Source organism: Tasmannia lanceolata, unplaced genomic scaffold, assembly GCF_043159265.1.
Source record: "Tasmannia lanceolata isolate RefF3 unplaced genomic scaffold, GAP_Taslan_0.1 ptg000018l, whole genome shotgun sequence".
Taxonomy (NCBI): Eukaryota; Viridiplantae; Streptophyta; class Magnoliopsida; order Canellales; family Winteraceae; genus Tasmannia; species Tasmannia lanceolata.
In genome coordinates, this window is record NW_027518695.1 from 1,210,025 (window position 1) to 1,229,540 (window position 19,516).

The 19,516-nt window shown below is 44.5% G+C and overlaps 1 protein-coding gene across 2 annotated transcripts; it reads left to right on the forward strand.

Annotated features, from left to right (window-relative positions):
• Positions 1 to 11,358: 11,358 nt before the first annotated feature.
• LOC143851677 (uncharacterized) lies at positions 11,359 to 12,895 on the forward strand. Of its 2 annotated transcripts, none has more exons than XM_077361165.1 (2): positions 11,359 to 12,536; positions 12,661 to 12,895. In XM_077361165.1, the coding sequence occupies exons 1-2, from the start codon at positions 11,391 to 11,393 to the stop codon at positions 12,667 to 12,669; spliced, it is 1,155 nt and encodes a 384-aa protein (XP_077217280.1). In that variant the 5' UTR covers positions 11,359 to 11,390; the 3' UTR covers positions 12,670 to 12,895. The 2 variants fall into 2 exon arrangements, with proteins under 2 accessions (XP_077217280.1, XP_077217281.1); XM_077361166.1 differs by having other exon boundaries at positions 11,359 to 12,509.
• Positions 12,896 to 19,516: the final 6,621 nt, after the last annotated feature.

Genomic DNA, 19,516 nt, shown 5'->3' on the forward strand with positions numbered 1-19,516 from the left:
CGAAACCATTTTTGCTATCCATTTTGCCATTTGAGCACTGTATAATACACTTATAGTGTATTTTTAACACTTTTGACTTTATAAATTTGGTTTTGAGTCAAAAGTTTTGGAGTTTTGGGCTCGGATTAGATTGGTTCCTAAGGTTACAGACCGTTCTGGACCTATATTTTAGGTCATTTTTGGTATTGTAAGTTTGATTTTAAGTCAAATATTTTGGGGTTTTGGACTTTGGTTAGACCATTTTGAACCCGTTTCCAAGGTCTATTTTGGTGTTCGAAGTCTGGATTTTTAAATTCCAGTGTAATTTTATACCTTTTGAGTTTTTTAAAGTGGGCCTTGAGTTTAATTTTGATTTCAAACTCTTAAAGAATTAACTAAATGCCATGGAGACCCAGTTATGTAAAGTTTTAATGTTGTTTAATGATTAAAACTCAGTCAAGAACACTTTTGGTTTCTAATTCTTAACTTAAGAACCCCTATATGTTGTTTATATGCTTTATGTTTTGCATATAACTTAAGGGTTAAAATGATTAGTTGAAATCATATATGGGACTAAACTTTTAGCCTAAATGCACATTAGTTCATGCCAGATATGCTTAAAACCCAAGCTTATGGTTATAATAAACTGATAGTGTGTATTTTCAAAACCTACAACATTGAATTATGTTTGATCATGGAACTTGAAAGTTGGTTTTGTATACACAAGTTTATTACGTTGTTCATTATTTTTAGTTGAAATTGAACTATATCTTATTATGATTGGTCACTAAATGAATGAACAAAGAACTGCGATTCCGACTGGAAAACGAAATCGCTTAAGATTAAGTGGTTAATTTTGAGACTGTGTCGCATACAATGACACATTTATTGACTATGAACTACTTCAATTGCGACTATTTGTCCAAGAGCAACACTTAGCCCAACGGATGACTGTTGTTTTGCCCAAATAGGCGGTGTGAGAAGGCTAGGCCTGGGTAACCTGGTTTGGGGTTATGCTTCTGCCCAACGGTGATGTGCGCCTCAAGTATAGGGTTATCTGGCCCTAGTTGGTCTCATGGGAGAGCCAATTGTGTGCTGTGGTACGGCCCAACGGACGGCCCACGGTGACACGCCTGGTGTCTCGCTAGAATCACAGTATTGTGATTTCCTGAATTGAAAATCATTTGTGTGTAGTGGCACGGCCCAATGGACGACCCACAATGACACATCTGATGTTTCGTCGGGGTCACATTTTTGTATTTTTGTATTTTTTTGTGATTCTGGGCAATCTAACTAATTTTCCCTTAAGATAGATTAACTGAGTATTGTATGTGAGAACCAATTGTGTGCCGTGGCACGGCCCAACTGACGACCCACGGTGATACACCGGTGTCTCTTCATAATCATGGTATTGTGTTTTCTAAAGTAAAAATCAATTCTGCATCATGGTGTAGACACCCCATTTTGACAAGGCCCTAAAGTCCCCAAAATTGAAAATCCAATAGAATTCCCGAATTTCGGGTCCCCAGACGTCCCGAAATTAATCTCGAAATTCCTGAGGGGTGGCCCCAAAATGAGAAAATGGAGAACAAGACGGGCGAGTGTGTGCCATCATCAAAACTGGCTGTGCTCATATCATTCCCCTCGTTCGATGCAAAATGAGGGTGCGCCCATGTCGGCCCATTGGTCAATCGGTGTAAAAATTTGGAACAGGTTAGCGCGGCTATCGAAGCAGGGTAGTATTGGTGTTATCTCTCTTTATTACGAAAGAGGGGGTTGAAAACAACCAAGTGAGGGTGCTCATTGATGGAAATAAAAGCAAGTAGGGCATAATGGCAATAGGGTAAAATCGCTTTATCTTGGGGGCATTTAATAAGGATGGGCATTACTTCCTTTGCAAGCAACATACTTAGGCCATTGGATTAAAGAGATGAGGTGTAGGGCTTAGATCAACTAGGCACTCTATGTTTTTAGGGTTTCTAGGATAGAATTAGAGCAAGGGAGAGGATCAAGGGTTGAGAACAACCAAGGGAAGCAAGATGCCACATAGAGGGTGAAGATTAGAGCTAGGTCCCTAACCCTAGTTATAAGAGAGGATTTTCTCAAAAAAAAAAACAAAAAAGGAAGAAAAAGAAAAAAGAAAAAAAAAGAGGGCAGCAGCAGCAGGGAGAGCAAGAGGAGGGAGCTTCTTCATCTTTTCTCCCAACAGGGGAGCCGAAGAGGGGAGCCACCAAAACAGAAGGAGAGAGAGAGAGAGAGAGGGAGAGAGAGAGAGACCGCCGGCCAATCGCCTCTACCACCGTCTTCTCCGGCCATCCTAGCCGGAATCCGGCAAAAATCCGGCAACCCCCATCACTTCCGACCACCATCTTCCTCGGCCAACAACCCCACGACCTCATTTGCCATTCAAACCCCATCTCCCTTCCTCCACAGCCACTCTCCACCATCCTCCACCGCACCACCCAAACCCATTAAACCCAAAACCCTTTTTTTTTCCCCAAAAACCCACCTCAGCCATCTCCCTCATTCTCCCCATTTTTATTCTTATTTTTTTTCTTTTCTGTTCTTCCTCCCACCGCCGATCACTTCACAGCCGCCACCTTCTTCTCCGGCGAGCTTGCCGGAATCCGGCAAGCCTACAACCCCTTCTTCCTCCTCCATTCTTTTCTACCACCTTCCTCCTCCTCCACAGCCGAACCACCATCCACAGCCACCATCTCCACCCCAAACCTCTACCACCTCCCTCAGCAACTCCCAAACCCAAACCCCATTTTCGAAAAAACCACCTCCTCCTCCATCTTCTCCGGCAAACCGCCCCGCCGCCACCACCATCGAACCCCCAGCCACCCATCATCATCTCGAAAATCTACCCCAAGCTCCATTAAAACCGCCCACCACCACCACCACCTCTATCATTCGGCATTTTTCCTGCAAATCCAAAACCCATTTCAAGAAGAGAAAAAAAAAAACTTCCAAACCCAAAAATCCAACCCACCGCCACCTTCTGCCGTTCCCACCCCCATTCAGCCACCGTACCCTCCCATCAAACCCATTTTCCCTTTTTTCCCATCTCACTTTCTAAAAAACCAAGCTCTCTCCAGATTCACCGCCATCAGCCACCTTCTCTTCCCCAACAGCCGACACTTTAAACCCTAGAGAAGACCCCACCTTCTCATCTCCTTCGGTGAAATTTCTCCCGGAATCCGGCGATCCTCCGAGGGACCCAGTCGTCTTTGTCGAAATTGGATCGGAATTTCGATCTACCCCATTTGTGAGGGAAGGAGATATAAGCAGGGTGAAGAAATTAAAAAGAAAAAGGGGGAAAAGGAGGGGAGGATTCGGTCATTCTCTTTGGGAAGGAGGGATCATTTTGTTGAAGCAAAAGAGAGTGAGAACAGCGATGAGGAGGTAATTTCAGAAAATTCTTGGCTGAGCTCTCGTCAATTACACTGGTAATCTCGCATCCTTTGGTTGAATTTTGATAGCGAGACTACCCAGTTTTAATAATGGCACCAAACCAGCTTTTTTTATTTTATTTTATTTTATTTTATTGAAGTTGATTATTAATATTAAATTGTCGAGAATAGTAACTGTTTGAATAGTAATAGGATGAAATATTTATTTTTGTGCATAGTAAAGGTTGTGTGAACAGTACTAGAATGAGTAATATTATTAAATCATTATTTTGTCGATTAATATTATTAAATTATTATTTTGTCGGTGATTAATATTATTATTTTATTATTTTTGTCGGTCGCGTGAATAATATTATTTAAGTATTATTTTCGTCGGTGGAATATTTAATTATTATTTCGTTTCCAATTATTGATGGTTCCCGCTGGTGTGGGGCCCGCTTGTGTGGGACCCGCTGATGTGGGACCCGCTGATGTGGAGCCTACTGATGTGGGACCCGCTGATGTGGGACCCGCTGATGTGGAGTCTACTGATGTGGGACCCGCTGGTGTGGGGCCCGCTGATGTATGAATAGTACTTGGTAGGTCCTACTGTGAATAGTAGTTTTGAATAGTACTTATGAATAGTAATCTTGTATAGTAATCTTGCATAGTGACTATTGACATAGTTCTTATAGATTTTCAAGAGGTTGTCCATCGATTTCAGAGGTTTCCTCGGCGGGTCCAGGCTATGACGGAATTCTTCTTGAGCCAACCCCCTCCCTTCCTGCCTTAGAGTCTTCGCAGGTTAAGGGATTTCTTCCTCTTTAAAGTCAGTCCTAGAGAGTTTAGGAGTCAGTCCTACCATCCTAGGGTTTAGGTGTCTGTCCTACCCCTGTAGAGTTTAGGATTATGTCCTATCCCTTCATAAAATTTAGGATTTCGTCCTTCAATCTTTCAGAGTCAGTCTTCAGCATAGGAGTCAGTCCTTCAGTCTTTCAGTGGTCTGTCCTATCATCATAGGGGTTAGGATTCTGTCACCCTCTCATCAAGTCGTGCGTTTTTTTCTATCCACTCCTGCAAGGTATAGGATGCTGTCCAACCCTTGCAGAGTCGTGATTCTGTTCATCCCCCCCGCAAAGCATAGGATGCTGTCCAACCTTTGCGGGATATCAGGAGTCTGTCCTCCCCTTGTGATGATAGGATTCTGTCCTCTTGTGTCGAAAAAATCAAAAACATCTGAAAAACCAAAAATCTCAAAAATCTCGAGTCATTAGAGTGTAGTTAGGAAAATCAGTTCCGAACTACGTTGGCTTGATCCCTTTCAACAGGGTACGTAGTGCAGCTTGGGGTTCACATCCCAGGTCCAGCCAAACCTTTAAAAATAAACATTTCAAATATTCCCAAAAATACAAAAAACTTCAAAACTTCCATAAGCTTTCAAACCTTTAAAAATAAACATTTCAAATATTCCAAAAAAATACAAAAAAACTTCAAAACCTTTTCAAAAAAGATCTTCCCCTAGAGTTAGGAGTCTGTCCTAGATATTTAGGGTGTTTTAGAGTTAGGAGTCGGTCCTAATTTGTATTGATATGGTGTGTCCTGTCGTGTGAGTGTCCCTAGAGTTAGGAGGCCTCAAGTCGATCGGTTAGACATTTAGTCGAACCGATGGCTAGACTAGGAAGCATATAGTCAACCCATGGTTTTCCTTAGAATGCACAGCCTAGATACACATAGGATATAGGGCTCACCTGCATTAGCTTAAGGCTAATCAACTTGCATTAGTTAGGGCATATAGAGTCCTAAAAATTACAATCCACTTGAATTTAAGCAATCGCACAAAAAGCTTTAAACATCAGTCGAGTCTAGTGGATCGAGTCTAGGATAGCGGTCCTAGAGTTTTAGGCATCGTAGTTTAGAATAGGGCACCGAACTACGTTGGCTCTGATTCTTCCCGAGGCCGGGATACGTAGTGCAGCTAGGATGGATGGCCATCCTGGTCCGAGTCAAGTATTGCATTAGAGTCTAGGGCTTGTCGTGTCGGGTCATGTGTCGAGTCGTGTTGTGTTGTGTGTTTTGCTGTGTTTTCTTATTTTTATGTACAGATCCTATACCTTTAGCTGTAGCATGCATGTGTTTGCCCACCAGAACTTAGACACCAATCAGGCATGTCACTCATAACCTAGATATTTTAGGTGACACTTCTTTCACTTCTTTTATGTGTGTTTCTTATTCATCTCCGAGACGTGCATGATTAGCTAGACGTTATCTCGGGGATATTCGTTCCCATTTCGCATGATTTTCTCCCAAAACTCTTCAAAATTAATAATAAATGGCATAAGAGACCAGGTGCTAGCACTTGGGCGAATTGGGGGCGCCTAATCCCTTCCCCATTCGTCATCAGGCACGAACCCTATTTTATATCTCTGGTTATCTGTTGCAACAGAGCACAGCATGGGATCCAGGGCCCACTTCCTTGGATGGCGACTCTTTCTTTGCTTAAGGTGCGTCTCGAATCCGGGCTAGTCCCCGAATCGAGAGGTATCTCACTTTACATCGCCGCTCATGCTGTGAGGGGCACTCTTTCGAGAGTTCCTTGGTGGGGCTCTCCTTCACGTGGACGATCTAGAGACTCGCGCGGGGGCACGTCCCCCCGCCCCTCTCGGATCGAGGTCCACAGGCTGGCGACTCTGCTGGGGAATCTTTGAAACATTGCCTAACTCTGTAAAAATGCCATTTTTTAATTAATTTTGAGGAAATTTGGGTCAAAACCAAGTTAAATGGGAACTTTATCGTTAGAAATCCAGGGGCACCAAGTAGGTGCGTAACTAAAACAAGGGATTCACACACTGCACATCATACATTGTCATATTCTTTATTTCTTTCATTATTTTCATTATTGGCCTCAGGGAATAGATATGACGCGTACCAGTTGGGAACCGTTGTATCTATTTCCGAGCTATGCGCCGGAGCTGCAGCCGTAGACACTGGGTGTGCTGGTGTTCTACAGCAGCCGATGAGCAATGAACATACTTTGTATAATGCTGGGTGTGCTGGCATTATACATCAAGGGTATGGTCATAAGCATAGTACCCTGCAGAGATGCCTGGGCCCTACTTTTATTTCATTATATTATGTATGTATATATTAGTTGCTCCCTTTAGAACCAAAATTAGGGAACCCTTGCTAGGACACTATATATATGTACTCATATAGGACGAACATGTGCGACCAGCATATGTGAGCCTAGGATAGAAGTCAGCCTACCCATGTAGTGTAGAAGGGTAAGTCACACCGTGGTTACCCGCGCGTTTTCTAGTACACTCACAAGCACTTTTGAGTCAAGATTATCTGGGCTCCGCTAGATCAGGTTAGGGCTGGTGCCCCTGGTTAGGATATGTATGTATATATGTACGTGTATGTGTTATATTTATTCTCAGATTAGGACATGTCTCCTAGATTAGGTTTCTGTATCTGTCGCAGTCGTGCATTCCTTCAGACCTGATCGATGACCCTTACTCTTGCTCGGTTGTCAGCTAGATCGTGATTTACCCTGTGATCTCTTATCATACGGTCACCCCGGTGTGTTGGGTTCATGTGTTTGAGTTGTTCTGATCCATTACATCAGGTAAAGTCTATTCCTTCTTTCAGTTTGGGTCTGGCCGACGGTTTTGTTCACCGCCTTTCATGGTCATGGTCCAGTCCTTGATTCCTTATTTTCCTGATCGGTCTTTGTGCTAACCTGTTAGACCAGGGTCTGTCTATCAATAGAATTTTCTGGTCTAACTATCAGCTACATAGTTTCATTCCTCAGTCTTCAAAATGGTTAATCATTTTCCCTGGTCTTTGTCCTGATCATGGTCTATGTTTTGTCTCCTGAGTGTACGGTGGTCTTGTTCCTTTGTACATGTATTATTCGCTGAGTCGATGTACAGTTTTGCCATCTTCTTGTGCATACCCTATGTGTCGAGTCGGTCGTTCAGATCAGGCCACCTTTTTACAATAGGTGTTCCAGGTCTGATCCATCCTATTGCACTCCTTCGATGCAGTCGATAGTATTTCTTTTACCTTTGTTGAGACTATATCTGTCGTTTTGTCTTCAGATTGTACAAATCTCTTTGGTATGTCCCGTTTTGTCGATTGGTTAGATCAGAACCCTCTTTTCCAGTGAGGGATTCCTGGTTCAATCAATCATATGTACATTCTTTCAGAGTCACCTGGTTAGTGGTCTATACTCGTCACTCTCATAGCCATGGTCTATTCATGTGTCATAGATCCGTGTTGTGTGTGGATATTACTCATTGGGTTAGATTTTCGCTACTTGCATGCTCTGTCTTAGATATGGTTGATGGCTTGTCCGCTGTCTCTATGACCATGATCTATCATTATCGATCCTCTTGATCATACAGTTGTCAATGTCCATCATCAGATTTGAGATCCAGTCTATGACCTACTTCTGTCATTTTGTGGCCGTGGTCTACCTTTCTGATCTATTCGAAAGTCTATGATTATTGATGAACAAAATCATTGTCACCAGTTGTATCCTTCCCATATGATCGGTCAAAATTATCCCTATTATTTCGTTATTCAGGGTTATCTTCCCTCTCTTCTGATCTTATCCTATCTGTGATTAGGTTAAATCATGTCGAACAAAGTGATGAGGGTTTGGATAAGTGAGTCAATTCGAGCTCTCCCGCGCGAGCGTGCACAGTGGAGTACGGCCGACAGGTTCATCAGCACGTTTAATAATTTGAGCGCATCCGGTGTGAATTGGCAATTTCTTCAAGCAGCTGCAAGACTCTGGGATCCTATTCTTCATGTTTTTCAATTTGGTCCCTTTGAAATCTGTCCTATATTCGAGGATTGGTGCGCCCTATTAGAACTCCCACCTGAGGGACTCTGGATCCAACCTTCGAGTATAGCGTCTCCTCGTTCCCTTTTCTGTAAGCTTTTTGAGAACCAAACTGTTGATGCTATGCCCTATTTCAAAGACACGTACGTGCAATTCGATGACCTCATTGAGCGTTTTTCTAAAAACGTTGACCCTATCGATTCCCGTTTTCAAAATTGTCGACGCAGTGCCTTAATCTTTGGTGTCCTTGCACGTCACGTTGTCCGTGAAGACTCCAGTATTGCCCCTGTGACCTTACTGAGTGTGGTCGATCAAATTAGTGAAGGAAGGAATCCTGTCCCACTCATGCTAGCAGAAACCTTCTCTGGGCTGGATCTTATCGCCCGGCAAGAGGTGAAGGATAACTTCCATGGGTGCGTCAAGTTACTTTATTTATGGCTCTGTGAAAAACTCACCATCCTTCGGCCACATAGTTCCCTTCAGTACACCCTCAAGGATCATCTTTCGTGGCAACCAATGGCCAATAAACCCCAATCCATTGATGAGTGGCGTAATTGGTTGCAACACGTGGAGAATGATCAATTTCACTGGGTGAGTCATTCATGCTTACATGTTATCACTAGCACCTGCCCACACCTATTTGTGTATCTTATGGGTTTGGAAAAGTCAACCTTTTATGCTCCCACTCGTCTGCTTTACCAGATCACGGGAAGTCCATGTCCTCCCGGATTTGTAACCCCTCCTCCTTGCGAAAAGCTTACTCCCGATCTCATAAAGTCTATTGTAGCTGCTTGGGGAAACAAGGTTACCGCTAGGAGATTTGCTCTATCATCTAAAGTCCATCGAAAGGAGTTACCAGAAGAGCCTGCGGGAAAGAGAGCTCGGATCATGGAGCATTGAAGACCATTCTCATACAATTGTCATTTTAATTTCAAGTTTCATTATACTCATTTTGTTCCATCTACTTGTAATTAAAAGTGACATGTTTTATCAATCGTAACTACAGTTTGATTTGTGATCAATGAAAATGTGTTCTTTTCTATTTTTCTCGTCTTGAATTTACGTGAAGTGTTCCATCTCAATTATCAAATGTGCAATCTAACTTATTAACTTCCATTCAGGAGTCTTAGCGGGACATCATCGCTCCTAAGAAAGCCAATTCAAAGTCGGCCTGGTCCCGTCAGTCTTCAGATTCCAGGCTGAATAGACTTTCTCTTTCCCCAGAATCCTTTACTTCTCCTGCGCCGCTTCTCCTTGGTCGTCCAGAAATTCTTTCACCCATTTCACTTGCATCTGAATCAATGGAAGGGACCGGTAACAACAGTCCTGATACGAATGAGATGATGAAGGCTATTCTTCTTCAGCTGAGTGCCATGAAGGATGATATAGCCCTCCTGAAAAATGATCGTCTTTCTACCTCTAAAGACCCGGCCAATCAGCAGCCTTCAGTTATACCTTCTGTTCCTCTTGTTTCTCCCAGGCCAGCTGTATTGCCTGAAATCGAAGACTTTGATGAGGGCCAGTACGCAGCAGAGAACTGTCTTCCTAACCTGGGAAATCCTGATAAAGCACAAGAATTGGCTGACCAAATTGAGAAGCTGACTCGGGATATGGAAACCATGAAGTGCCAAGGTCCCAAAAATTTGGATATGTCTGAGTTCATGATAGCTCCAGGGGTCGTACTTCCGCCCAAGTTCAAAATGCCAGACTTTGACAAATACGACGGAATGGGGTGCCCTCGTAGCCATCTCAAGTCAGTCATTCCTTTGTTGCAGCAACACGGTTTATCCCCAGAACAGATTGCTTTAGTGTTCCCTAGAACTTTGACTGGGACAGCGAAGAAGTGGTTTTTGCATCTGAAACCAGAAGAAAGCAGGACCCTTGAAGGTGTAGCCAACAAATTCGTCCAGCAATTCTCCATGGAAGAGGGGATTGATGTGACAAAAAGGGACCTGAAATCGCTGAAGCAGGGACCCAATGAGACCTTTACTTCCTTCATTCGGCGATGGAGGAGAAAGGCAGCACAAATGACCCACAAGTTACCGGATGACGATCTTATCAAGATTGCCGTCAAGAACCTTTCCCCCTTTTACTTTCCCCATATGTCAATCCAGTACTTCAATGACTTCGATCACCTGATTAAGACCGGGACTAGGATCGAAGACATATTGGCTAAGGGCGGCCTGAGAACTAGGGCCTCCACTTCAGATGTCAGAGAGGGAAAAAGGCCTATGGCGCCTCCGAAGGAAGTTAACAACGTGAATACTGCTCGTCCAGTTAGGAGAGAAGGTCCCGGAGGAGTTCGTCCGGAAAGAAATGAGCCCAGACAGTTCACTCCTTTACCTTATTCCCTGTCTGTAGCTCTCAAAAAGCTGTTGAGAGACAAGAAGATCACTCTACTAGAACCCCGGGAAGTTCCCAATCCTCTCCCGAAATACTGCAGAAAAGATCAGTACTGCGAATATCACCAGAGTGTTGGGCATTTGACTGACAGATGTTTGGCACTAAGGCATAGGATCCAGGATAAGATCGAGGCAAAAGAAATTGTGGTGGAAGCTCTTCCCAATGTCACCAGGAATCCATTGCCGACGCATACTATGCCTCCTCCAAATGTCTATGCCATTCTTACTGAAGAGGTTGTCCTGGACCATTCTCGTATATGCGCAGTCATCTCTGATGAGCCATATATCTTGAGATGGGAATCCGATGATGAAGAATTAAAGCGCGAAGAGCCTTATGTCTTATCCTCTGCGCACGAAGTTGGGGAATCCTCTGGATGTCCTTATGTCCTCAGATTCGAGGGGGAGGAGGAGAAAAGCGAAGTCCCATATGTCCTTAAGCTTGAAGATGAGGACTTGCTGCTGTTGAACGATCAGTGTGATGAGGTTCGCCATGTTACCCGCGGTGGACGTTTCTTTAAGCCTCCTGAGTTGAGAGCAGAGAATCCTGCTGAGATCGCCAGAGCAGTTGAAAACCAGAATCAGAGACTGAGTCCTGAGGAAGATGAGGACATTCTGTTGAAGCAGCTTAGGAAGACCCAAGCCAATGTTTCTATCTGGGGTTTGTTGATGTCATCACCTAAACATCGTCAGGTTATGCTTCGCGAACTGAATACAGCACAGGTGTCTGTGAATATAACCCCTGATGAGCTGGTTGGGCTCGTATCTATGGCCAGATCAGCTATGACCGTGTCCTTCTCGGATGAAGATTTGACCCCGGAGGGTAAGAATCACACAAAATCTCTCAGAATTACCGTCGTGTGCAATAAGAAGAAAGTGCCAGAGGTTTTGGTCGACAACGGGTCAGCTCTGAATGTGTGTCCTTTGAGCACCGCTACTGCCTTGGGGTTTGGGCCGAATGACTATATTCCGTCGGAGCAGGGGATACTAGCTTATGATGGGACTAGGAGAGACGTCATCGGCACCTTGGTCACCGAAATTGAGATCGGAGGTGAAGTGTTTGACGTAGAATTCCAAGTTCTAGATATCAAGACCTCTTTCTTTCTCCTTCTCGGCCGACCTTGGCTTCACAAAGTCGGAGTAGTTCCTTCCACTGTCCATCAGAAGCTCAAGTTCATCAAGAATAACAGAATTATCACTGTTAGAGGGGATCCAGAACCAGAGGTTGGGCAGATTTCCCAAGAGCAGATCGGTTCAAGCACCATAGATGTCAGTCTGACTGGGTTTTCACTCGAAGTTTCAACCATTACTATGGAAGAAGCCATGAATGAGGAAATTTTGTTTATGTCCAGTACAAATGCGCAGGTAGCCCGAATAATGCGCAAGTATGGGTATATTCCTGGAACTGGTCTGGGGAGAAGCCTGCAAGGTTTAACTGAGTGGCCGGAGCTGAAGGTCGCAAACAATTTGTTCGGGTTAGGATATGAACCCACCCAGAAAGAGATCAAGGAGAGAAAGCAGTACATGCTGAAGTGGGCAGAGCTGCGTCGTCGGGGCCTAGAGCTGCCTATGGGGCCGTTCAGTCTGTTGATGAATGGTAAGTACAGGAAAGAAGGAGCCGATCGCCCGTTCTATGGTTTTCCCGAGCCGTGGTTTGATGAGTCTGGAAAAGAGTTACCAGGTTTTGAAATCTTCTCCACTGATGAATTGCCAGATGAATACTTCCATGGACAGATTGTAGCCGTCGAAAAGCAGGAATCTGATTGGGCTAAGAACTTAGAGTCGCAGCTTCTGGACTCCCTCTTCGAGGTTGAGGCACCGGTCATTGCTATGATCGGAAAAGATGCACGCTTCCTGAATCCGAAGGGCCGAATTACCCCAGCTGAGGTACCCCTTGATAACTGGACTTCTCAGGTCATTCCTCAATTAGTTCTTCAGTGTGGTCATGTTCCTCCAAAAGAGTCTCAAGTTTCTGAGTATGTGTCTGTTTCCGAGTCAAATATAAAGTCTGCTATTTCTAACAATTCTTTGGATGCAGGTACCTTAGAAAGCTTAGACATTCCTGGTGTGGGTGGCGAGTCCTCCGGTATAGATGTTGTCTATGAAGATGAGTCTGTTATGGAATATACTACAAAGTCCATACATGGTCCAGTTGAGTCAAGTGTCAGCATTTCAGTTGACGATGCAAACTTTCTTTTTGAGCATACTGTAAAGCCTGCTGTGGGCCAGTTGATCAATGATGTAAACTTTGATTCTATGAATGAAATAAAGGACTCGTTTCAGTATCTTCCTGTCTCTGTTTCTACTTCTCAAATTGATAAAACTAATAACAATGATCAAGACTCCCCCTCTTACGAGGATGTCGACGAAACTCCCCCTGAGATCAAACACATGATTACTCAGGAGGAGCAGCGTCGGGCTAAACCACTTGAAGAAGAAATTGAAATCGTCAACATAGGTGATGAAACCTTAATCCGGGAAATACGGATTGGCAAAACGTTATCCCCGGAGGAGCGTGAAGAATTAATCACTTTGCTTAAAGAATACGAAGAAGTTTTTGCTTGGTCCTATGATGACATGCCGGGATTAAGCGAAGACATTGTCCAGCATCGTCTTCCCCTAATCCCAGGTGCCAAGCCGAAAAAGCAAAAACTTCGAAAATTAAAACCAGAATGGGAATTGAAAGTCCATGATGAAGTCAAGAAGCTGTTAGATGCAGGCTTCATTCAAGTGGTTGAGTATCCGGAATGGCTGGCTAACATAGTACCGGTGCCCAAGAAGGACGGAAAGGTCAGAATGTGCGTGGATTTCAGAGATTTAAACAAGGCGAGTCCCAAGGATGACTTTCCTTTGCCGAGCATCGATCTCCTGGTGGATAATACAGCTGGTCATGCTTTGCTATCCTTTATGGATGGGTTTTCCGGATATAATCAGATCAAGATGGCCCCTGAGGACATGATAAAAACTGCGTTCACCACTCCATGGGGAACATATTGCTACAAAGTGATGCCGTTTGGGCTGAAGAATGCAGGAGCAACCTATCAGAGGGCGGCTACCACCTTATTGCATGACATGATTCACAAAGAGGTCGAGGTTTACGTCGATGACATGATCGTTAAATCCAAGACTCGACCAGAGCACGCCGTAGTCCTGAGGAAGTTTTTCGAAAGGATCCGGAAGTATAAGCTTCGCTTGAACCCGAGCAAGTGTGTATTTGGGGTCACTTCAGGGAAGTTGTTGGGGTTCATGGTTAGCGAGAGAGGGATCGAGGTAGATCCTCAAAAGATCAAAGCAATCCAAGAGATGGAGCCGCCGAGGACCGAGAGGCAGATCCGTAGTTTCCTGGGAAAGGTTCAGTACCTAAGAAGGTTCATAAATCAGTTGACAATGACATGTGAACCCATCTTTAAGCTGCTGAAGAAAAATTCTCCGAAGAAGTGGAATGATGAGTGACAGGAAGCATTTGAAAAAGTCAAGCAGTGTCTAACTTTGCCTCCTGTCTTGTCACCAGTTATTCCGGACCAGCCACTGTTGCTGTACCTGTCTGTCACTGACACAGCTATGGGTTGCATGTTAGCCCAGCAAGACCCTGAGTCGAAGAAAGAAAAGCCTATCTACTACATCAGCAAGAAGATGCTGGAGTACGAAATCAAATATTCTATCTTGGAAAAGACTTGTCTGGCACTAGTTTGGGCAACTCAGAGGCTTAGGCATTACCTGTTATCAAACAAGGTTCTCTTACTCTCACGGATGGATCCGTTGAAGTACTTGTTCGAGAAGCCCGCTCTCACCGGGCGAACATCCAGATGGTTGCTGCTATTGTCTGAATTTGATATTGCCTATGTGACCCAGAAATCAGTTAAAGGGCGTGTGATAGCTGAGCAGTTGGCTGATGCGCCTATAGATGAGAATGCCGTTCTGACGGCAGATTTTCCTGATGAAGAGATCATGGCTGTAGAAGAGGAGGTCCAAAGCACCAGATGGTTGATGTATTTTGATGGTGCTGTGAACAACCGAGGTCAAGGAGTTGGGGCAGTGTTGATATCTCCGAAGAAAGAGTACATCCCCGTGTCCATCAAATTGCAGTTCAAGTGTACCAACAATGAGGCCGAGTATGAGGCCTGCATTGCTGGTCTCGAAGCAGCTTTGGCTCTGCATATTCAAGAGATAGATGTTTTCGGGGACTCGATCTTGATCATTTGTCAGATCAATGGTCAATGGAAAACAAAGGAGGATAGATTGATCCCGTATCACACGCACCTGGATTCCCTGGTCAGGAGGTTCAAGAATGTTACATTTACTCATCTGTCGAGGACGAGAAATCATTTCGCGGACGCTTTGGCTACACTAGCCTCAATGTTGGATATCTCTGCATCAATGGAAGTTCAGCCTCTGGCAGTGCGGTTACAATGGGCTCCAGCGCATGTGAACGCTATAGAGATAGCAGCCCGATGTCCAGATAGAAAGCCCTGGTACATTGATATAAAGAATCTCATTTTAGGCCAAGGGCACCCCCCTGAAGCATCAGGAAAAGAGCGGAGGTCTCTCCAGAAGTTGGCGGCTAACTTCATTATCTGCGGCAATGAGCTCTTCAGGAGGTCATTTGATGGAATCCAGCTTCTTTGCGTAGATGAAGATCGAGCAGCTAATCTCGTAGAACAGACGCATGAAGGAGTCTGTGGGCCTCACATGAACGGGAAGATGCTGTCAAGAAAGATCCTGAGACTTGGGTACTATTGGCCAACCATGGAAGCTGACTGCTTCGCATTCGTGAAGAAGTGTCATAAATGTCAGGTTTACGCCAACCTCATTCATGTGCCGCCTTCTGAGTTACATTCTCTGACTTCGCCGTGGCCGTTTTCAGTCTGGGGAATCGATATTATCGGAAAGGTGTTTCCGAAATCTTCAAGTGGGCATGAGTACATCCTGGTAGCCATCGATTACTTCACTAAGTGGATCGAAGCCGCGTCGTTCGCATCGCTGACTTCAGCCTCAGTTGCCAAATTCATTCGAACGAACATCATCTGCAGATATGGGGTACCGCATGAGCTGATCTCAGACAATGGCAGACCCCAGACAAATGGAGCCGTCGAAGCTGCAAACAAGAACATCAAAACCATCATCAGCAAGATGACAGAGACGTACAGGGACTGGTCAAATAAGCTACCATATGCTTTGTGGGCTTACAGAACGTCGATCAGGGCCTCTACGGGAGCTACGCCATATTCACTAGTGTATGGGATGGAAGCGGTCCTACCAGTTGAGCTGAGAATTCCTTCGTTAAGGGTAATGATGGAAGCTGGTTTGCCAGAATCAGAATGGGCAAGGGCCCGGTATCAGGAGTTGCAAATGATTGATGAGAAGAGGCTCAGAGCTCTGTATCATGTCCAGGGGTATCAGCGTCGAATTGAGAAGGCCTTTAACAAAAAGGTGAAGATCAGAGATCTCCAGAAAGGTGACCTCGTTTTGAAATCCTACAGGGCACCGGTCCATGATCCCCGAGGGAAGTTCAGACCAAACTGGTCGGGTCCTTACATTGTCGATGAAGTCCTGCCTGGAAAAGCCGTCAGACTCCTTAATCAAAATGGTGAAAAGCTAACAGAACCCACAAACCTTGATCAACTAAAAAAATATTATGCCTAAGACACTAGGAGGCCGTCCTTGGTCGATCTGAGCTTCAAAGCCAAAAATCCCATTCAAAAAGAAAAGAAGGGAAAGTCAAAAACCGTTTGCAAACCCTTTGAGCCAATAATCAAAATTTCTTTGTCACACTCAAACCAGGGGCATCTTTTATGTCTTACGTCATAAAAGATGCAAAGCCTGAACTACGCCGTGACCTGATCCCTTTCTACAGGGTACGTAGGCAACCTGACAAACTCGGGTTCGGTCAAATCTTTCAAAGCTGTTGAAAAAGAAAAAAGAAGAAAAGAAAAGAAAGCAAGTCCTTCAAATCTGCGGAGGAGAGAAAAATTCAAATCAAAACAATCTCAACCCAAAATCCCCAAAGGGCAAACTACGCGGACCTGATCCTCACTCTTTGGAGGTACGTAGGCTATCTGGAAGGGTCCAGATTCGGTCCAGTCAATGCAAACATCCTAATCCAATTCTTTCAAACCCTAACCCACCTAGAAGTCCTCCTGGTGTGATAAGGCAAAGGTTTGTGGCAAAACAGAAAAAGAAAAGAAAAGAGTAATGGAGTCTTAGACCCGCTAGACTGAAAACCCGAAAGGGCGGTCTAGGCAAAAGTTAGGGTCATTCGCCCGCTAAGTTGAAAACCCGAAAGGGCGGCTTAGGCAAAAATCAGGGCGCAGAGCCTGCTGGATGGAAAACCTGCAAGGGCAGGCAGTCCAGGCAAAAATTAAGGCAAGCGGTCCGCCGGATTGAAAACCCAAAAGGGCAGTCTGGTCATGGCAGTAACTTCTCGTAAAGGACTAAATTTCAGAAGCTAGCAAGACTTTCATACCCTTATCGGCCTCACTTCAAGGTCTGAATAGTGCTAGCAAGGCTTCCTTTGATATTCCTCTAAGCTAGGGGTTAAAACCGAGCAATCTAAAGGGTATAATAACCATGACTAAATACTAGAAAGAGGCGAGATCACCTTAAAACACGGTCTTCAAAGAGTTCCAAGAGTGGTAAGCTGTACCATCTTAAAACAATTATCAAATTGAGAAGCAGATTCAGTCTTTCCTGAAAGTCAGTCTTGTAACTCGGTCGTGTATTCACCAAAAGTCCTTTGTCAAGCAGTCGTCAAGGTCGTTCTCTGTCAAGTCAAAGTCATGTACTCAGTCGAGTCAGGTGTGTCCCAAAATGACCTGTTTGGTCCAGTATCCTTTCAAAAGCTGGGGTATCAGGTACCGGAAAATGAAGTCGCATCTCCAGAAGGCATTGATGACCTATACATGGTCTAGAAGCGCGGCAAGCTCTCAGGCCCATTTGAAATTCCTGCAGCAGGCAGGAGGTTGAAGATGTGTCAAGCAGAATCAGTCTGCTTGGAAGTTGAAAACCATTGCAACCTGAAGTTCTGATAGCTGGCAGAAAATTGAAGGTATTTCAGGCAGAATCAGTCTCTTGTGCATTTTGAAAGCCTTTAAGGCCCGGAACCCCTGCAATTGGCATAAAAGTGGTAGACCTTTCAGCAAGAGTCAGTCTCTTGTACCTTCAAAATCTTTGTTACCCGAGTTTCATAAAAGAAAGCTTGAATCTGTTTGAGTTTTGTTAAGACTCCTGAACTGGAAGCGAAATTATACTAGGGGCATCTTTTATGTCCTGATGAAAGTCAGACCATAAAAGATACCCAGCATGCATTGATGTTTGAGATATCAGCTTTAACAAATCAAGATTTGAGAAACTTGAACACGTCGTTCAAATCAAATTTTCAAATTGGGAATGATCCCCCTGTTGATCTGTCAAGATGCTGTCTTCCCAGGTCCCAATTTAGGTTTGATAATGATAACTGTCTAATCATTCCGCTTTGTTCATCTGTCAAGATGCTGTCTTCTCAGATCCCAATCCAGGTTTGATCGTGATACCGCTGATGTGGAGCCTACTGATGTGGGACCCGCTGATGTGGGACCCGCTGATGTGGGACCCGCTGATGTGGAGCCTACTGATGTGGGACCCGCTGATGTGGAGCCTACTGATGTGGGGCCCGCTTGTGTGGGACCCGCTGATGTGGGACCCGCTGATGTGGGACCCGCTGATGTGGAGCCTACTGATGTGGGACCCGCTGATGTGGGACCCGCTGATGTGGAGTCTACTGATGTGGGACCCGCTGGTGTGGGGCCCGCTGATGTATGAATAGTACTTGGTAGGTCCTACTGTGAATAGTAGTTTTGAATAGTACTTATGAATAGTAATCTTGTATAGTAATCTTGCATAGTGACTATTGACATAGTTCTTATAGATTTTCAAGAGGTTGTCCATCGATTTCAGAGGTTTCCTCGGCGGGTCCAGGCTATGACGGAATTCTTCTTGAGCCAACCCCCTCCCTTCCTGCCTTAGAGTCTTCGCAGGTTAAGGGATTTCTTCCTCTTTAAAGTCAGTCCTAGAGAGTTTAGGAGTCAGTCCTACCATCCTAGGGTTTAGGTGTCTGTCCTACCCCTGTAGAGTTTAGGATTATGTCCTATCCCTTCATAAAATTTAGGATTTCGTCCTTCAATCTTTCAGAGTCAGTCTTCAGCATAGGAGTCAGTCCTTCAGTCTTTCAGTGGTCTGTCCTATCATCATAGGGGTTAGGATTCTGTCACCCTCTCATCAAGTCGTGCGTTTTTTTCTATCCACTCCTGCAAGGTATAGGATGCTGTCCAACCCTTGCAGAGTCGTGATTCTGTTCATCCCCCCCGCAAAGCATAGGATGCTGTCCAACCTTTGCGGGATATCAGGAGTCTGTCCTCCCCTTGTGATGATAGGATTCTGTCCTCTTGTGTCGAAAAAATCAAAAACATCTGAAAAACCAAAAATCTCAAAAATCTCGAGTCATTAGAGTGTAGTTAGGAAAATCAGTTCCGAACTACGTTGGCTTGATCCCTTTCAACAGGGTACGTAGTGCAGCTTGGGGTTCACATCCCAGGTCCAGCCAAACCTTTAAAAATAAACATTTCAAATATTCCCAAAAATACAAAAAACTTCAAAACTTCCATAAGCTTTCAAACCTTTAAAAATAAACATTTCAAATATTCCAAAAAAATACAAAAAAACTTCAAAACCTTTTCAAAAAAGATCTTCCCCTAGAGTTAGGAGTCTGTCCTAGATATTTAGGGTGTTTTAGAGTTAGGAGTCGGTCCTAATTTGTATTGATATGGTGTGTCCTGTCGTGTGAGTGTCCCTAGAGTTAGGAGGCCTCAAGTCGATCGGTTAGACATTTAGTCGAACCGATGGCTAGACTAGGAAGCATA